Consider the following 19,775-nt stretch of genomic DNA (forward strand, 5'->3'; position numbering starts at 1 on the left):
TAATCCCATGATTTGACGTAGGCACTAGTTTTTACGAAAGCGACTGCCATCTGACCTTCCAACCCAGAGGGGAAACTAGGCCTTATTGGGATTAGTCCGGTTTCCTCACGATGTTTTCCTTCACCGAAAAGCGACTGGCAAATATCAAATGATATTTCGTACATAAGTTCCGAAAAACTCATTGGTACGAGCCGGGGTTTGAACCCGCGACCTCCGGATTGAAAGTCGCACGCTCTTACCGCTAGGCCACCAGCGCTTCCAGCGCTTTTTGTTAAAAAATATATAGCATAATATAATTATTTTCTTGCCCGCCTAAATACCTTTTTTCTGTTACACGAAGACGATAGGTGTCACGATGTAGATATGTACCTAAAAATAGTAGTAAGTATTATTTTATATATTAATTAAATATCTGAACTTTCCCTTGGTTCCCTGCTGGGGCGTGACGATAAAATTGTGATCAGTGGCCCATTTTATAAAGCTACAAGTTACAATTTACAAGCGGAAGTCTCTTTCTAACCCTATGTGTTAGAACGAGACTTCCGCTTGTAAATTGTAATTTGTAGCTTTTTAAAATAGGCCACTGATAACCACAATAAAGAATAAAAGCGTTTTTGTTCATTTTAGGTATCGTTAAACCTTTGAAGTAAAATTAAAATTGCAAGAAATGTCGATAGTTTATCGATATGACTTTATCGACATGGCTACAGCTAGGTGGTGGTAAATTGTTAATCGTACACTAAACAAAAGTGGCAACAGTGACAGCTCGCTGAGACACCGTCTCTATATATTATAAGTCTATGCGATAAATATATCCATATTTACAGTTAATTATCCACCTTTTCCTTATTTTTATTAAAAGAAAAATGAAAAATTCATATCGATTTACTTAGACGACTACCGATTCATAACGGTGGTGTCCGGTCTACCCTAAAATAAAAAAATAAACCGGGCAAGTGCGAGTCGGACTCACGCACGAAGGGTTACGTACCAAAAACCAAAAAAAAACGGAAAAAAAAGCAAAAAGAAAACGGTCACCCATCCAAGTACTGACCACGCCCGACGTTGCTTAACTTTGGTCAAAAATCACGTTTGCTGTATGGGAGCCCCACTTAAATCTTTATTTTATTCTGTTTTTAGTATTTGTTGTTATAGCGGCAACAGAAATACATCACCCGTGAAAATTTCAACTGTCAAGCTATCACGGTTCGTGAGATACAGCCTGGTGACAGTCAGACGGACAGACGGACAGACGGACGGACAGCGAAGTCTTAGTAATAGGGTCCCGTTTTACCCTTTAGGTACGGAACCCTAAAAAGACGTAGAACGTAAACCAAGGGCCCAACGTTTTCTGTTCTCTTTGACGGCGCAACTAGTATCATTTCTCTCTCCTCGCTCTTTTAATTTTTTTTGTCAAAAAAGGACAACCATACTGTTGACAAGATGGACTTCAAATCAAAGTGTTGCCTTTTTTGGTAGACCCAGGTTGTGTATGTGTGCGTAAAAGCGTATATGTGTGCTCTTTTAGGGATGTGAAAGTCCATTTTAGTCATGTTATATATCGATAAACGCTACACAGCGGAACGAAATAGCTATTAATTGAAGCTTCAATATCTTCGTTAAACATAAACATAATTGAAATGCTAATGGATAATGAATATATTATAATGTAATAAAATAATTCAATTATTGCGGAACACCTATTTTAGTAGGTGTTTATGTATTTGAATTAAATATCTGAATTTTCCCTTGGTTCCCTCCTGGGGCGTGACTTATAAATTGTGATCTGATAACCACAATAGAGCCTGGGAAGTAGTGTCATAAGGTGCAAATTTTGGTATCGGATGAATTCACTTAGCACAGATGTAATATATATACGTAAAGCTAAGCTAATTGAGCCCGGTAGACATCCGCCACCCCCTGGCAGGTAGGCAGGGGGGGCAGTCAAAGTAATTTGTAATGGATTCAAGCTTAGAACTCCTTTTTAACCCCCTTAGAGGATGAATTTTTAAAAACGCTGAAATTACTTTTCTTGTATTCTAATAATATGCGGATATAAAAAGTTTCAAGCCCCACACTCGAAAAAAATATTGATCTCCATACAAATTTTCAACCCCTATTTCACCACCTTAGGGGATAAATTTTCAAAAACGCTGAAATTAGTTTTCTTGTATTTTAATAATATATCTTATAACGAAGTTTGAAATTCCTAGCTTAAAATAAAACATGAACTCCATATAAACTTTCGTCAACTTTTTAACCCCCTTAGGGATAGAATTTTTCAAAATCGCTTCTTATCTCTTGTACACATTATAAATGTAAGCTGGTGTGCAAATTTCAACTTTCTAAAAAATTGCAAACCGATTTTGATTTGTTCGTCAATATTTTTGTTTTTTTCTATTAAACTGTACATGAAATGTCTCAAAAATGAATTCCTTATGCCCGATTTATCTGGAAATGATACCAAACTCGAGGTGGTAGGTAAATAGAAGCCGATATGTAGCGTGTAACTTTGGATGCCCCCCTGCTTACCCACCAGGGGGTGGCGTTTGGCTACCGGGCTGGATTGGCTTTTTACATATACTACATCTGTGCCAAGGGAATTCATCCGATACCAAAATTTGCACGTCCCATACATTGGGTGACACTGCTTACCTCACTAATAAAGAATAAAAGCGTTTTTGTTCATTATAGGTATCTTAAACCTTTGAAGTAAAATTAAAATTGCAAGAAATGTCGATAGTTTATCGATATGACTTTATCGACATGGCTGTTATTATACTTATTATATATGAATAAGAATATGGAACTATTAACTAAATTTTATTCAACCAAACATTCTTCTAATCAAAAATGTTAACAATGTTTCAATGAAAGTAGAACGGAAACATACAAAGTAGAAAAATTGTATAAACACAAGCTACAGGATTAAATGCAGATGACTGCTTGGTTTTCAACTCTTCAATTCCGACTAGTTTTTGTGGGAACGTAGGAATTGAAATAACGTTTCTTTCCTCCTCATTCTTTATTTTTTCGTCTACCCAAGCTTTGAAGCTAAAAGTTGGCAAAATAGTTCCCATTTCCTTGTTTATAGCATAATTAGGCGATATTTCTTGAATACAATTTGGTGATCCCTTTACTATTACGCCTACTAGTTCATTTCCAAATATAGCAGGGCCGCCGTAATCGGTGAAACAAGTCGGCTCTTTCGTTTCAATGCAGTCGATGAAAACATTCAGCTTATTACCGGGGGATCCCATAAAACGATTCTCCACACCGACATATTGAAGTTGCTCTGTTGCACTGGACGGTTCGTTCAGCCCAAATCCGAAAAGCTCCACGTCTACGAGGTTCTGGGCGGTAGTGTAGTTGCTTAGTTTAACCTTGGAGGCAATTGAAGAATTAAATTTATGCGTATAAACAATACCAACATCATTAAGAGATTCTTCACCGGTATAACTTGGGAATTTTTCAGTTTTAATCACACTGATTCGCTCTGCTCCTGGGGCGTTTCGCTTAGCAATTATTGTATTCAATAACACGGCATTGATTTGCTTTTGGATACATGAAGCCGTGGTTAGTATCATGCCATTGGCGATTACCGTGCCAGAACATATATGTGTGTCACTAAGAGATAGACATGCTGCCACGAAGGGGAACTGTTTGGCAGTTGCGTTTAATATAGGATGCATATTGTTGTTTTGCCTTCTAGCACTGCATAGATTAATTCTGGTTTTGTTTTCTGGCTCCATTTCCGGAATATCCATAGCTATATCTTTAGCCTCATCGTTGTCGCCAATGTCATCGTTCACGTCGGCTCGTAAATTATCGACGCTTTTTTTCACATTTTCTGCATAAGAAATACAGACAAGCCCTATAAAGAATATAGTAAAAACACGCTTTTTCATTTTCACGTTATATGAACGACGGCAAAAAATTTACGTCACCTTTTGTCTTGATATTTGCTTCTAGAATAAAAGTGACAATATATTATTTTTTTCGAGATGTCTATAGAGTATATGATTATTACGTGCAGCCAGTTTAAATAAACTGAAATTAAAGTGAACTCAACATACAAATATAAAAGTTAAAGGTTAAAGTCTGTGCGCAAAGAGAAGAGTCGTGAAATATCTCTTTGTGCACAGACTCTTGAATATAATATGATACCCATTTTTAGGGTTCCGTACCCAAAGGGTAAAAACTTAAAGGTTTCTAGGTGACTAATACGAACTCTTAATACTTAGCAGGATCCTATTACTAAAACTCCGATGTCCGTCTGTCCGTTCGTCTGTCTGTCACCAGGCTGTAACTCACGAACCGTGATAGCTAGACAGTTAAAATTTTCACAGATGATGTATTTCTGTTGCTGCTACAACAACAAATACTAAAAACATATGTTTAAGTTGGGCTCCCATACAACAACCGTGATTTTTTTGGCCGTTTTATGCGTAATGGTAAGGAACCCTTGATCGGTTTTCTTAAAATGGTAAATTCTTGCGATTTCCTCTTTTGCTTTTGGGAAAGGAATATATAGCAATAACGAAGGCGTTCTCTATAACGGCTACTTGTCTAGAATAACCCATTATTATGTTCATGAAACCCCCATTCGCGCGGGAGGTTTATCAACGCGCGTTAAAAAAGCGTTTAAATGACACAAATGGATAACCATGTATGTATTCACACGACTTCGGTGACGCTTTTGATCAAGCGTTATTGGATTTTGGACTTTAAGCGTTGGTCGTTAAAACGAATTTAGCGTGTGTGGATGGATTCAAGCGCTTTTTTAATAGTCCCGTAGCGCTGGCTATATTTTGAGCCCTAACTTAAAGTAATATTAAAGTCAATTTTTTTTTCGCTTACGAATGCTGTTTTAAGATGTTAATCTTACATTTTGTTTTGTGTCACAGATATTATTTGCTTTTTAAGCAATTTAATAATTTGTGGTAATTATTTTTATTTTGAATTATTTTGGAGAAAAGAATATTCGAGAGAAAACATGTAACTGTGTCGCATTAAGGATAGTTTTTGTAATGTGAAAACATAGTTTGTGTCAATTACGTCCATTGCAATCGGATACTATGTCATACTATTCAAAATGACTCAAAAAATAATTAAAGTTAAAAAAAATTGCTGACGTCGCATTTAATCGTATTAATATGTACATTACATGTTTTTGTGTCTTATTGAGGCACAGCTTCGTAAGATTTTTGATAATTTGGTTCTAACAAGCTATTACCATAACAAAAGAATATTAAGGTTACTAGAGTTCACACCTTATTAATATAAAAGGCGGGATAAATAAGAAATATGAATTTGTGTCAGTTTCATCCATTGCATAAACAAATAATACAAAAATAATGTTCGCGTTCATACGACGTTAGCGGGTAGCTCTTAACGGGCAACGCGGGCCGTGCACGGGGAGCGGGCGCGGCGGACGCGGCGCGACCTTGGCGTGGCGGCGGGTAAGGGCCTGTCTCTAAAAACCACACGTTGCGTACGCAACGCATGTTTACTTCGCCTGCGCGCCAAATTAACGCAACTTATGCAAAGTTATACTACTACAAAGAGAACTTATAGATATTGTACAATGTCACCATTTAGCAAAATAACTGTAAGTGTGTAAGTAAGAAAGAGAATTAAGGTCTGTTTATATCTATACACATTGAGAATGTGAAATTCCTCTTTGACATTCGTTACGTAATGTTGATTAACAAATATGCGACATATCCATCCTGAGGGCCTACCGCGAAGATCGCAATTCGCAAATTGCGGACATCTTTCTCTATCACTTTTATTACATCTAATTGGAGTAAAAGAGAAAGAGTTCGCAATTTAAAAACTTCAGTGTTCACGGTTACGCATCATATACTTGTGACAATGACAGGGAAAAGGTACCACTTGAGTAAAATTTGCGTATTAATGCCGTGACTTGAGGTAACTTTCATTCTTTGATAAAAATATTACTTCTTGAACTTAATTTATATTAATGTTATTAATATTTTGATTTCTATATCTAATATCTAATCAAGCCTAACTTCAATATATCTTAATTATATGGACTAATAAATTTTAATATAAACATTTTTACATTATAAATAGCACAAACCAGTCTTTTCATACTTAACGTAAACTATGCACATTATTTTTTTCATGTATTTTTTTGTTCTTAGCATTTTTTTTTTATAATATATGTATATTATTAATTACACGTATTGAGGTTATTTAAAGCCTGTTTATTCTCATGTTTTGAATACATTTACCTTAAATAATAATTACCAACACTTTTGATAGTTCAAGCTTCTTGGATAATAACCTTTGGGTTCAATTGGCGTAAAGGACATTTTGGAGAAAATGAGTTATATCTACTACCGTAGCCTCAAAGGGCTTAACTGACAAAACGCGATTTTCCAGGAGAGCCAAAAATCAGTTTTGTTTTGAGAAAAAAATCAGACCTTTTTTGTTTGTTTGAATTAACTGATGCCTGTATGTGGCTTATTCCTTACTTTTTGAGGTCTTTTAAACTGATTTCTTGAATACAATGCTTATTTACGAAAATAGCATGTACGTTACGCCAAAAAACACGACAATTTTTAAAAAGGCGTCCCTGACGTCTCTTCTTTGCAATATTGGCAACTTGCATTTAGGGAACACTATACTTCTAAGTACTATACTTTACATTTTTTTTCCGAATAATTATAGAGATGTATTCACTGTCAAGTTTTCCCCATTTTTGTTATTTTGGATACTTAAACGTGGAAAAGGTCGTTATCTTAGCCACAAAAACAATGTTTCTTTTTTTATTTGTTTATATTAATTCAAGTATATTAATTTAATTTAATTTGGTAGGTGAGAAGAGATCTCTGCTAAAAATAATTGAAAACTGAAGGGGAAACATGTTGGGGCACATGATACGTATCACATATACGATAAATAAGTATCGTGAATACTTACATAAACTCTATAATTGAAGGCAGAATAGAAGAACAGAGAGGCAGAGGAAGACCGAGACGTGCATATATTGACCAGGCCAAAGAGAAAATTAATGTAGAGACGTGACGTATCAGGAGCTCAAAACAGTGGCAGAGAAAAGAACGGAATGGCGAATACTCCACCGACAAGAGCTAGGCTCTTAAGAACAATGATGATGATGATTACTTCAACAGAATCACTGCTGTCCTACCATTTATATATATTGATATACAACAGTAAAATTTGTAACAAATTAATTTTACTATAGAAAGTATTATGCGTTATTTCTGTTTGTAATGTTAATTGGATTATAAATTTTACTTTTACCATGCGTGGCTCACTCCGCGATTTCGTCGCTTTGCTACAGGTAGCTAAAAGTCCATCCGTTCGACCCCAATTTTGGGGTTTGCCATAAGCTGCGCGTGGCGCTGTCGCCACCTAGCGGCCATATCTGTGCTCATCGTTACAGACGCGTTTTGTTAGAGAGTGAGTCTTCTGTACCTAGTACTATTATTTATTCTGTGCTTTTACATACTAAAGTATTATTAGGTACAGTAGTAGTTTTGAAATTTCGTATGTCTATTCAGTAAAACTTAATGAATATGATCGCATATTTATGACATAATATTAGAGTAGAAAAAGGCATGCGGTCAGGCTTACGTACTTCTATGGATTTAAATGCAAACGTTATAATTACCTAGACGGTAACTTTTATAAGGTTAATCCTGTAAATTAGGGTTTAAACAAAAAAGTATTAATATTACGTCTTAATCAATATTACCAATGACCCAGTCACAAACAAAACTAATAGTTATCAACATCAACATCAACATCATCAACATCAACATTTATTCAACAAATAGGCCACAAGGGCACTTTTACACGTCAACATTGAATTTACATAAAAGCAAAAATAATAACATCATCAATTTTATAAAATAAAACTAACAATTCAATCTAACGTATTACAATTACTAAGAGATGTATATGGTCTCTTAATGTCGAATTACATACAAAATACAGATAAAAAAACACACGAAAAAGAAACTATAATATTTAGAGGTGTAAATGTCTCTAGGTGTCAGAACTATAAGATTATATAGTTTATCAAGTTATCCTTAGAGATGTATAGGGTCTCCAAGGGTCAATATCCTGTATAATTAATACATTCATTAAGAGAAAAGAAACATACGAGAACAGAATGTGGCGCCTCACTGTAATTAATTAATAAAAATTAAGTTACTAAGTATAATAGCTCGTGTTAGCTTAAACAGACCAGTCTCCACAAACAGCACCCGTTCACGAGTATGACGCGTATCTCAGCCATCGCCTCCCTCAACCTTCATTCGGGAAAGTGGCGACCCGATCAACGACGCCACCGTAAGCAAAGACTTTTAAGCGAGCATGACATGTTCAAGCTACCGGCCTATATTAATATTAAAATAGTAATAACATGTAGCTGTAAGACACGGCATTTTGTGCTCATATGTTACATAAAAAGACAGTACTTCACATAATTACTAGCCTAAGTTGACTTAGAGATGTAAAGGTCTCTAAGTGTCAGAAACATTAAAAATATTGGTATGTACAATCAAAAATAAAAATCAAATAAATAAATATGTACTTAGAGATGTATAAGGTCTCCAAGTGTCCAAAACTAAAATTAAATTAAACAATATAATCAAGCGAGAACATCATTGTCTCATGTGTCAATTCTACTGGACACTAGCATATTTAATTCACAATGTAAAAAAAAAACAATATTTATTTAACTCTTATTATACTAATGAAATCAAGCTACCGGCTTAAAAGCATCTCTATCGTTTATAAAATCATTTACAGTGTAGTACGCCTTACTTAACAAGGAGCGCTTAATGTAAGACTTAAATTTGTGAAGTGGTAAATTCACTACATCAGTGGGGACTTTGTTATAAAAACGTGTACAGTTCCCGACGAAAGACGTACTAACCTTACGGAGGCGGTGGGCGGACACAGCAAGTTTATGTTTGTTTCTAGTGTTATAGTTATGGATATCACTGTTAACCTTGAATTCGTGGATGTTTTTCCGAACATACATGTCTAACCTTAGTTAAGTCTAACCTTAATTAAACGCCATAATTATCATTTGAATATAGTCATGTTTTATTATTGTTATAAAACTCATGAAAAAGTACTAGAGATGCAACGGATAGTTGTTTGGCCGGATACCGGATACCGGTATCCGGCCAAACAACTATCCGGTCGGCAAACAACGGCCGCCGAATATCCGGTCAGCGGAACTATACCTACGTTTCGGTTTTTCAGGTGCGCATTCTGCAGGTTTGACCTGTTTCCTAGTAAACGTTCGCGCGCACTCATTTCTAGGTTCTAAATGAGTGCGCGTACAAGTCAGTGGAATGATTAAATTGTTTTAAAATAATAAATAAGTACGATAATGGACGTAGTTTAGCGTAAAAGATCCATCCTCTAAAATTTGTCATTTAAATGAATGACTTTTCCCTTTGACAGAAAGTTCAAATTTTACTAACAGATTTTTGTGGATTGGATCTTTTACCCTAAACTACGTCCGATTATGACCGTGTCTGTTTCTTAAATCCAATTTTATTACTCCGAAATCAAGCAATGTAGTAACTCACTATCCGGTATCCGGTCGGATAGTAAAATAATGGCCATCCGGCCATTACCGGATAGTAACCGGATATCCGGTGCATCTCTAAAAAGTACCCTCTAGTTCAGTTTAAATTGTCAAAATTTAGTAACCCTATAAATAAAGCAATGAGCACATGAGCAGGTAATGCAAGTACCTACTTAACAAAAAAATTGACAAGGAAAGTAGGTATAACTAGGTCATCCCACTTAAACACAAAAAAGCAACAATTATAAACCCGAAATTATACATACCTAGTATGGGGGCGTATCTGTTACATTGAATCTCCCTCTCGCATAAATATACAATAGTTATACATTTTTGTACATTAGTTGTGGGCGTAACGTACATTTAGCACTCAAAAAGCTACTGCAAAGAGGCGTAACGGACAAAAAATTACCACATATTTAATAAAATTTCCGATGCAAAAGGGCGTATCGTACACAAAGTTGAGAGTTACGCCAAAATGTCTCGCAACATTTTTTTGAATTGGCAGATACGGCCAAATGCGTTGGAAAACTGTGTTCAAGCATTGATTTTTTCATAGGGCTTAACACACATTTTTTTCAAGTTATCGATACGTTAAATAAACTATTCGATAGAGAAAAAAATACCGAGTATAACAGCATTTTCGCAATTTTGTCCCTTACGCTCTTTGAGCCTACGGTAGTCGTTATATACAGTTATGTTCAGAATTCCAAGCGCTTTCGTTCTGTATAGTGAAAATTTCGATATCTCTTAAAAAGTTGCCTTAACGACCCAATTTTTGCACTATGAGCTTGCAAAAACAGCTTATGTCAAGGGGCGTAAATGACCAGTTATAAATTAGAAATTCATAGACATTATCGTAAAGGTTACCGGTAAATATAAATATGGTTGTAAATGACTCACATGTTTTTTGTCGTCCTTTAAGCCCTTCATTTGTCTTGATGATTTTTCATATCGTATCTCGTATGGTCAATATGGTCGTAAAGGACATATTTTACTATTGATAATTATTATTTTACTTGCCCTTTATGACCCGCCCTAAAATGATTTTACCATAAGTATATGAAGCGAACAAGGTTGTAAAGGACTTTTCTAATATTTGTATCGTTTACTACCACGAATTAGTTTCTAAACTCTAAATTTAAAACAAATAACATGGACTTAGCGGTGTATAATAACAAATAAATAGTTTTCTGGGACCTATATTACTACATTGTAATGTTTGCCCTTAAATTTGAAAGCATTTACGCTAAGAGTTTTTTCGGCAGTTATCTTTGTTCATGGGCGTAAAGGTCTATAATGCCTAATAAATAAATAGTTTTCTGGGTCCTTTATTACTAAAATGGCAAACATTACATTTCTCTTCAAATTAAAAACCTCAGCTCGGTGTTTTTCAGCAACTATCATCGTTTTATTCGCAGTAGAATTTCTTATAGTATATTATACATATAATTTCTTATATTCTATAATATCGTTGTTTATCGACTAAGCCAATCTGTGTAAGAATGTCCTATAAAATCATTCATTCATTTAATGGTTTCATAATCGTTCTAACAGAAAATATTCTGCTCCTCAAAGGAACATATTTTTTTTCAATAACTAAGTCTTGTATTCAATGTACACCATCATCATTTTAATTGGCGTTGCTTGCCACGCTTTATAAATCACAAAATGAGCAATACATTGCGTCTTAAAATAATCTTAAAAAGTATACTAAATATCGAATAAAAGTTATTTTTAAAAGTCGCTGATGTGACATTCTCATTCAAAAGGTAGGGACCACTTTGTCCTTTACCATAAAGACGAAATTTTATTGTATCTTTATACAAATAACCTGTCAGCGAGTCCTTATGTCAAGGATAAAGTGGTACCTTTTGATTGCGAACGTCACGAATGTTGGTCAGTATGAGGAGCCTACATTTTATGTTTAAATATACTTACAACATACCTACTCCCACACTATGAAAAGACTTAATATAATTATGCTTCCGAATGAAATAAATACACTGTAATGGCTCCTCTACACGATGGGCCAACGCCGGCCACTCCAAGGGACGCATTTATGCGTTAGAGGGAGCAATGGCCGGCGTTGGCCCATCGTGTAGAGGAGCCATAATGTTCATCTAACAAGCACCCTACCCGCGTAGGTAGCCTTCCCCGCGTACGCCGTTCATGCAAAGTTTTATTTTGCCAAATAGTAAAAAACCGTTGTTGAAAATGACCCAAATTATAAATGTTGTCTCGATGTGGCATTATAATAATGTAGACGTAAACTTAATAACATGAATTTTTTTTTGTGGCAGATACATGATGTTTATAAGAAAAAAAAAGATTAAAAATAAAAGCGGTGGATGAATTTGACACACATTTGTTTGAATAACATATTATAATATCCTGTGAAGTACAACACTTCACTTACCGACTATAATTTTATTTTAGGCATTTTAGGTTCACTATTAGGTATTTATTAAATGTCATTATACCCGTGGATGAAAATGACACAAAATGCGTGTGTACGTCGGAAGCCACTTTGCTTTTACAGGCAAACAAAGAATTTCATCTCGAATATTCTTTTTACCGAATGCTGTTTAAAAAAAGAAATACCTAAATTTCTACCTAAGCAAATACCTAGGATGACACAAATTATTATTATTAGGTTTAGTGTGTGGTCTGGAAACTATATGTAAAAAATAGGCAACATTAATAATCTTATAACTTCAAAGTTCAAAAGTTATTGCTATCGGACTATAACGCGCGTTGAAAAAGCTCCCGTGCAAATGGGGGCTTACGCAGGGTCTGCCGCTAACACAGACAAAACATCCTCTAGACTGAGCATAGTCGCGCTACTCCCTCTGCCACGCATACGGTAATTTTACTCCATGTTCGAGTCGAAAGTGTCTTTGTGTGACGTCCGTGTCTTTGAACGGACCAATCACGGCACGGGACTTCGCTCACCTCGTCCCGCGCACCCCCGCATTTTTGGCATCATCGGTTGCATGAAATAATTGCTCTAAACTCGGTCTAGAGGATTCCTAGTCTATGGCCGCTAATAACCACGTTCGACGTGTTGTCTCTCTGTCACACTTACCCAGTGGCGTAGCTAGAGGATATGGCGCCCGGGGCAGACACCAACTTTGCGCCCCCCCCCCCCACCCCCCAAACGAAATGAACGAACGAAACGAAAGGGTTATTTTTTTGCTTATTAAAGTTTACTTTTAATTTAGACAAATACAGTGTACCTATGTTTACAACCCACCTGATGGTAAGCGGTCACCGCATCCTATGGACGTCTATACTCCAGGGGTGTTACATGCGAGTTGCCGACCATTTTAAACCTTATAAACTTCTGTTTTGGAGATCTCCTTAGACTTAAAGGTTCAAAATCGCTTGTGAGTTTGGGATCGTTGACTATTCATAGGTACAGCGCGCCTTTGGACTGATTTGAAGGGTCCAAGGTGGCATCCAGGTGCTCCTGTCCAAAGGTGACAGCAGTACTCAATAGATGGGATCAGTCTACCCCAGAGTAAAGTATCGCCTCCCTTTATTGAGCACACCGAGTTTTTTTGGATACGAGCGCAGCCTACCCAGCAAGGTGGCTACGAAATTATTGGACATCACTGATAAAAATGAGGTTTTCTTAGCGGTAAACGCGCAAAATTGAGTCTTGATGGGATTGAATTGGACTAAATTGTCCCGATCCCACATCGAAACTCTGGATAATGCTCTCCATACCTGACACAGGTTTTTCACAACAATCTAGTATCACAGACCGCGTGATGTTGGCACGGCATGTGTTATACATGTGTTTCGCGATTTCGGGGTTGGTCCCGTAGTAAAAGTCACTCAGTATTATCCCAAAACCTCGCTGGCAACGGGAATGTAGTTATTTTTTAGCCATTCCTGTATAGTACTGTCGACCGTATATCGATGAATGTCGTCGATAGACAACATGTCTAACGGAAAAGACGCGCTAACACGGGACACAACTCTGAAGCACTCGGCCCGCTCGTATTATCGAAAGCATAGCAACTCCCGCCGAATATCACCTCTGCTTGATAGAAGTTACTGGTATAGAGTATTCGCACTGCGGGATGGTGGGCAGTTGGGCGCTACCGTCGTCTTTCAAGGTCGAGTTCGAGGCAAAAAAAGTACCTAAAAGATCGGCTTTCTCTTTTGCGCTGTGGGCCAGAATACCATCCGCATTTCACACTTCACAGTGGTGGTAAATACGACTGACAAAAGTTTCCCTGCTGCCTTTTGGCAAGGCAGAGAGGTAGTCTTTTGCCCATTTTGGCGCCCTCCCCTTGGACAGCGCCCGGGGCACGTGCCCCCTCCAACCCCCCCCCCCTAGTTACGCCACTGCACTTACCACTTACATACTTATTTACAAGTCGTATCTAACTATAAGACTTTGGTTGGACTTAGGATTTAAAATTTGGCTTCCCTTTTTATTTCTATAATATATAGCTCTTATTACGTCGGCGTCGGCCAACTTGAACATGCTGAAATGAAATGAAATCATATAATACAATGTACTTATAATAATAGTATTATACCACGTGTCCCAAAATTCAACGATAAGCTGGCACCAGAACTTGGACCTGCTCATGACTACATTGACTATAGTAGTGTACCCTATGATGGGCGTGGAACCAGTAATGGGACAAAAAACCACAAATCCTGTAAAATAAGTGTCTAAAAGTAGTTTATAAACACTGCCTGTATATTATCATAAATAAGAGTCCTAGAGCTGTTTCAGTATGAATTTTTATTAAATTTGGTTGTTTTTTAAGAAATTGGCGTCAACCCAAAAGTTGTCGTGTCACTGAAAAAAAATACCACTACGAATTCTTAACAACTTCGCTAAGAGAGGTGAGTTAATTTATTAAATTTTAATTAATTAATACTTGATGAAAACTAGAATGTGTTTTGTTAATTGCATTTACCATGAGATAAGGTATACAACATACTATGTTGTGACTCCACAGATGTAAAAAAATAGTGGTATTTGGCCCAATCCCATTATAGGAGCTGTAAAACTGCATACCTCCTATAATGGGACAATTTACATAATGATGCTTGCCATGCCATCATTTCATGTTTAAACAATACAGAAGTAAAATGTAGTTACGAAATATGTCAACCAGGAGGTATGCTCGGACTTCGGATAAATTAATATCGTTTTTTCAAACTTTCATTTAACTTGCCCTGTTAGTTAGTGTGGGTCAAATCTTGGTAGCCGAGTTTGAGCCACTTTCCGATTTCCAATTGAGTTGAAATTTTGTATTCGTAATTAAATATGCAAATCGGATGATAATGCAATATTATGATAACATGGACCAGATCTGATGACCTATTTCAATATTTTATACTGATAGAGCAGTGTCCATTACTGGGGGGCCCATTACTGGAGCTTTGGTGTCCATGACTGGAGAAAAATAGCATAGTTTTAATTTGTTAAGTATGTGGAAACTCATTGCAGTATCTTTGATACAACACGCCTGAAACATGAAAGACGGATAGGACTTTCATCTTTCAATACGCTAAGCGGTAGACCATTCACGTGTATTAGGGAAATATCACAAATACTCCAAATTCCCTCTTAAATGTCCCATGACTGGTGCTGTTACTATACTCGAGGAAAAAAAATTAAAAAAATATATCTCCATTTATTATGGAACTAGCTGTTGCCCGCGACTTCGTCCGCGTGGACTCTTATCTTGAACATTTTACTTCTTGAGTACCTATAATTTTCATCGATGCAAACTTTATAATACAAACTTTTAATATAATGTTAATGCCCTATTACCAAGTTTGAAGTTCATAGCTTGAAAGCTTGAAAAAAAAAATGTATGATATTCATACAAACTTTCAACTCCTTTTGCACCACGTTAGGGGACGAGTCTTCAAAAACGCTGAAATGAGTTCTCTTGTATTTTAATTTAATACCTTTTTGCAAAGTTTCAAGTTCCTAGCTTAAAATAAAATTTGCACCCCAAGACGAACTTTCATCCCCTTTTTAACCCCCTTAGGGGTTGAATTTCCAAAAACGTTGCAATTACTTTTTTTCTAATTAGCTATTACGCCTTTCTAAGAAGTTTCAAAGCATTTGTAATGGATTCGAACTTTCAACCCCTTTTTAACCCTGTTAGGGGATAAATTTTACAAAACGCTGAAATTTCTTTTCCTGTCTTCTAATAATATTTCTAAATACAAAGATTCAAGTCCCACACTCGAAAAAAAATTTGATATCCATACAAACTTTCAACCCCTTTTTCACCACCTTAGGGGATGAATTTTCAAAAACGCTAAAATAAATTTTCTTGTATTTTAATAATATATTTTTTTACGAAGTTTCAAATTCCTAGCTTAAAATAAAACTTGAACCCGATACAAATTTTCATCCCCTTTTAAACCCCCTTAGGGGTTGAATTTCTCAAAATCGCTTCTTATCTCTTGTACAGTTTATAAATGTAATCTAGTGTGCAAATTTCAACTTTCTATCTTTTGTAGTTTCGGCTCTGCGTTGATGAATCAGTCAGTCAGGACACTTGCATTTATATATATAGAAGACTAGCTGTTGCCCGCGACTTCATCCGCGTGGAATTTTATCTTCAACATTTTACATCTTTAGTACCTATAATTTTCTATAATTTTCATATCCGAGCAATGTTGAAATTAAGTATTTTTCTTTTTTAGCAAGTTGTATGAAGATTTAAGTCAAGTGGATTTAGATTTTAGATGTTGGTTGCTGAAATTACTTTTCTTGTATTCTCATAATGCCCTTATACAAAGATTCAAGTTCCGCACTCACAAATTTCTGATCTCCATACAAACTTTCAACCCCTTTTTCACTACCTTGGGGGATGATTTTCAAAAATGCTTGAATTAGTTTTCATGTTTTTTAATTTAATACCTTTTTGTTGCAAAAAGTTCAAGTTCCTAGCTTATAATTTAATTTACACCCCAAGACGAACTTTCATCCCCTTTTAACCCCCTTAGGGGTTGATTTTCCAAAAACGCTGCAATAACTTTTTTTTGTAATCGGCTATTATGTCTTTCTAAGTAGTTTCAAAGCATTTGTAATGGATTCAAACTTTGAACCCCATTTTAACCCTGTTAGGGGATGAATTTTACAAATTGCTGAAATCACTTTTATTGTCTTCTAATAATATCCCCAAATACAAAGATTCAAATCCCGCGCTCGAAAAAATGTTTGATATCCATACAAACTTTCAACCCCTTTTTCACCACCTTAGGGGATGAATTTTCAAAAACGCTGAAATTAGTTTTCTTGTATTTTAATTTAAACGTTTTTACAAAGTTTCAAGTTCCATGCTTAAAATAAGATTTCCACCCGCAGACGAACTTTCATCCCCTTTTTAACTCCCTTAGGGGTTGAAATTCCAAAAACGTTGCAATTACTTTTTTTTTGTTATCGGCTATTATGCCTTTCTAAGAAGTTTCAAAACCATTTGTAATGGATTCAAACTTTCAACCCCATTTTAACCCTGTTAGGGGATAAATTTTACAAAACGCTGAAAATTCTTTTCCTGTCTTCTAATAATATTTCTAAATACAAAGATTCAAGTCCCACACTCGAAAAAATGTTAGATATCCATACAAACTTTCAACCCCTTTTTCACCACCTTAGGGGATGAATTTTCAAAAACGCTGAAATCAGTTTTCTTGTATTTTAATAATATATCTTTTAACGAAGTTTCAAATTCCTAGCTTAAAAGAAAACTTTAACCCCATACAAACTTTCATCCCCTTTTTAACCCTGTTAGGGGATGAATTTTACAAAACGCTGATTACTTTTATTGTCTTTTAATAATATCCCCAAATACAAAGATTCAAGTCCCGCGCTCAAAAAAAATTTAGATTTCCATACAAACTTTCAACCCCTTTTTCACCACCTTGGGGGATGAATTTTCTAATACGCTGAAATTAGTTTTCTTATATTTGAATTTGGTACTTTTTTACAAAGTTTCAAGTTCCTAGCTTAAAATAAAATTTGCACCCGAAGACGAACTTTCATCCCCTTTTTAACCCCCTTAGGGGTTGAATTTCCAAAAACGTTGCAACCACTTTTTTTTTGTAATCGGCTATTATGCCTTTCTAAGAAGTTTCAAAGCATTTGTAATAGATTAAAATTTTCAACCCCTTTTCAACCCTGTTAGGGGATGAATTTTACAAAACGCTGAAATTACTTTTCATGTCTTCTAATAATATTCCTAAATACAAAGATTCAAGTCCACCGCTCGAAATTTTTTTTGATATTTATACAAACTTCAACCCCTTTTTCACCACCTTAGGGGATGAATTTTCAAAAACGCTGAAATCAGTTTTCTTGTATTTTAATAATATATCTTTTTACGAAGATTCAAATTCCTAGCTTAAAAGAAAACTTTCACCCCATACAAACTTTCATCCCCTTTTTAACCCCTTAGGGGTTGAAGTTCTCAAAATCGCTTCTTATCTCTTGTACACTTTATAAATGCAATCTGGTGTGCAAATTTCAACTTTCTGGCTTTTGTAGTTTCGGCTCTGCGTTGATGAATCAGTCAGTCAGTCAGTCAGTCAGTCAGTCAGTCAGGACACTTCAGACACTTGCATTTATATATGTCGGATAAAGGCTGAAATGTGCCATCTGTCGCCTTCAAGAGGCGTTTTATCATGCAAACCTTGACAAATAGAGCAAACTAGGGTGTTACGTGTTACGTACACCTGAGTGGCGTTCGACGCAGTTCCACCAAGACGTCATAGAGTGCGCTGTTAAAAACAATTGAAGTGGGGAACAATTGAAGTTATGCTATCAATCAATCTTCAGAAGAAGCACGATGAGAACGAACGGGGGAAGATGACGTCTGTGGCGGCTCCTGGGTCAAATCCACTGGTTTGCTTAAGATAAGAAACGTATCGCGTGCTGTGATTTGTAATGAGTCTTGTGCAGTAAAGATTGTGAGTTGAACAACGTATTTCATTGAAGGCCCTCGTCATCATCCACGATTGAAGGTTCTGATGTGCTGCAGATAGTATGATACGCCCACAATTCCCGACATATATATAGATTACAAGTAAAAATGAAAATCGACACCCCTAGTTAGATTTTGAGTGACCATGTCTACAATTTTTCAATATTTTTTTTTATTTTTTTTCCTCGAGTAGGTAGTCATGAGCAGAGTGCCTACCGCGAACCACGCTCGACGTCTTGTCTCCTTATCACACTTACGTACGAATTTACAAGTGCGACATAGAGGCAAGACTTCGAACGTGGTTCGCGGTAGCCCCTCAGGTCCATCTTCTGGTGCCAGCTAATCGTTGAATTTTGGGACACGTATAATTTCATCCCATCAAAAACATTACATGTAAAAAGATGTAGGTAAGTCTCGCAACGCAAATCCTCTACTTACTTACTCTACTACAAAAAAGTTTGAGATGTAATGTGAAACAGTCGGTTATTTTAGTCAGTGCTGTGGTGTTAAAACCGTATCAATAAGATATCATCATCATCTGAGGCATTACAGCAGCGGGTGGGCCTTAGCCTGGTCAAGCAAGTCTCTCCAGTCCGATCTGTTTGTGGCCTTCCTTCTCCAACTTTTCACACCCAAGATCCTGATGTCCTGTGGCCTATTTTATAAAGCTACAAGTTACAATTTACAAGCGGAAGTCTCTTTCTAACTCTATGTGTTAGAACGAGACTTCCGCTTGTAAATTGTAACTTGTAGCTTTATAAAATAGGCCACTGGTATACGCCATCCAACCATCTGAGCTTGGGCCTGCCTTTACCTCTGCGGCCCTCCGGTCGGCCTTCTTCTATCAATAAGATAGCCAGCCCAAAATTACAGGACGTCGAAAATGGCCTGATTCGCTTCGAGAAAAGGATGGTACGGCCGTGCCTCTTTGTTTTGCTCGACTTGGCGGGGACACTGCCGTGCCCCCAGATTTCAGCATGTTAAAGTAGCTAACACACTATCGCACCGCACCAAGGTCATTGGGAGAAAGAGATATCGCTTTCTCCCTCTTACTTATGGGTGCGTCCCTCAATGACCTTGGTGCGGTGCGATAGTGTGTTAGCTACTTAAAGTAGCTAACACACTACCGCACCGCACCAAGGTCATTTGGATAAAGAGATATCGCTTTCTCCCTCTTACTTATGGGTGCGTCC

The 19,775-nt window shown here is 36.5% G+C and overlaps 1 protein-coding gene across 1 annotated transcript; it reads right to left on the reverse strand.

Annotated features, from left to right (window-relative positions):
• Window positions 1-2,804: 2,804 nt before the first annotated feature.
• Window positions 2,805-3,990, reverse strand: LOC134678585 (trypsin-like). Its single transcript, XM_063537210.1, has one exon. The coding sequence runs from the start codon at window positions 3,906-3,908 to the stop codon at window positions 2,868-2,870; it is 1,041 nt and encodes a 346-aa protein (XP_063393280.1). The 5' UTR covers window positions 3,909-3,990; the 3' UTR covers window positions 2,805-2,867.
• Window positions 3,991-19,775: the final 15,785 nt, after the last annotated feature.

This window comes from Cydia fagiglandana, chromosome Z (assembly GCF_963556715.1).
Source record: "Cydia fagiglandana chromosome Z, ilCydFagi1.1, whole genome shotgun sequence".
NCBI classification, from domain to species: domain Eukaryota; kingdom Metazoa; phylum Arthropoda; class Insecta; order Lepidoptera; family Tortricidae; genus Cydia; species Cydia fagiglandana.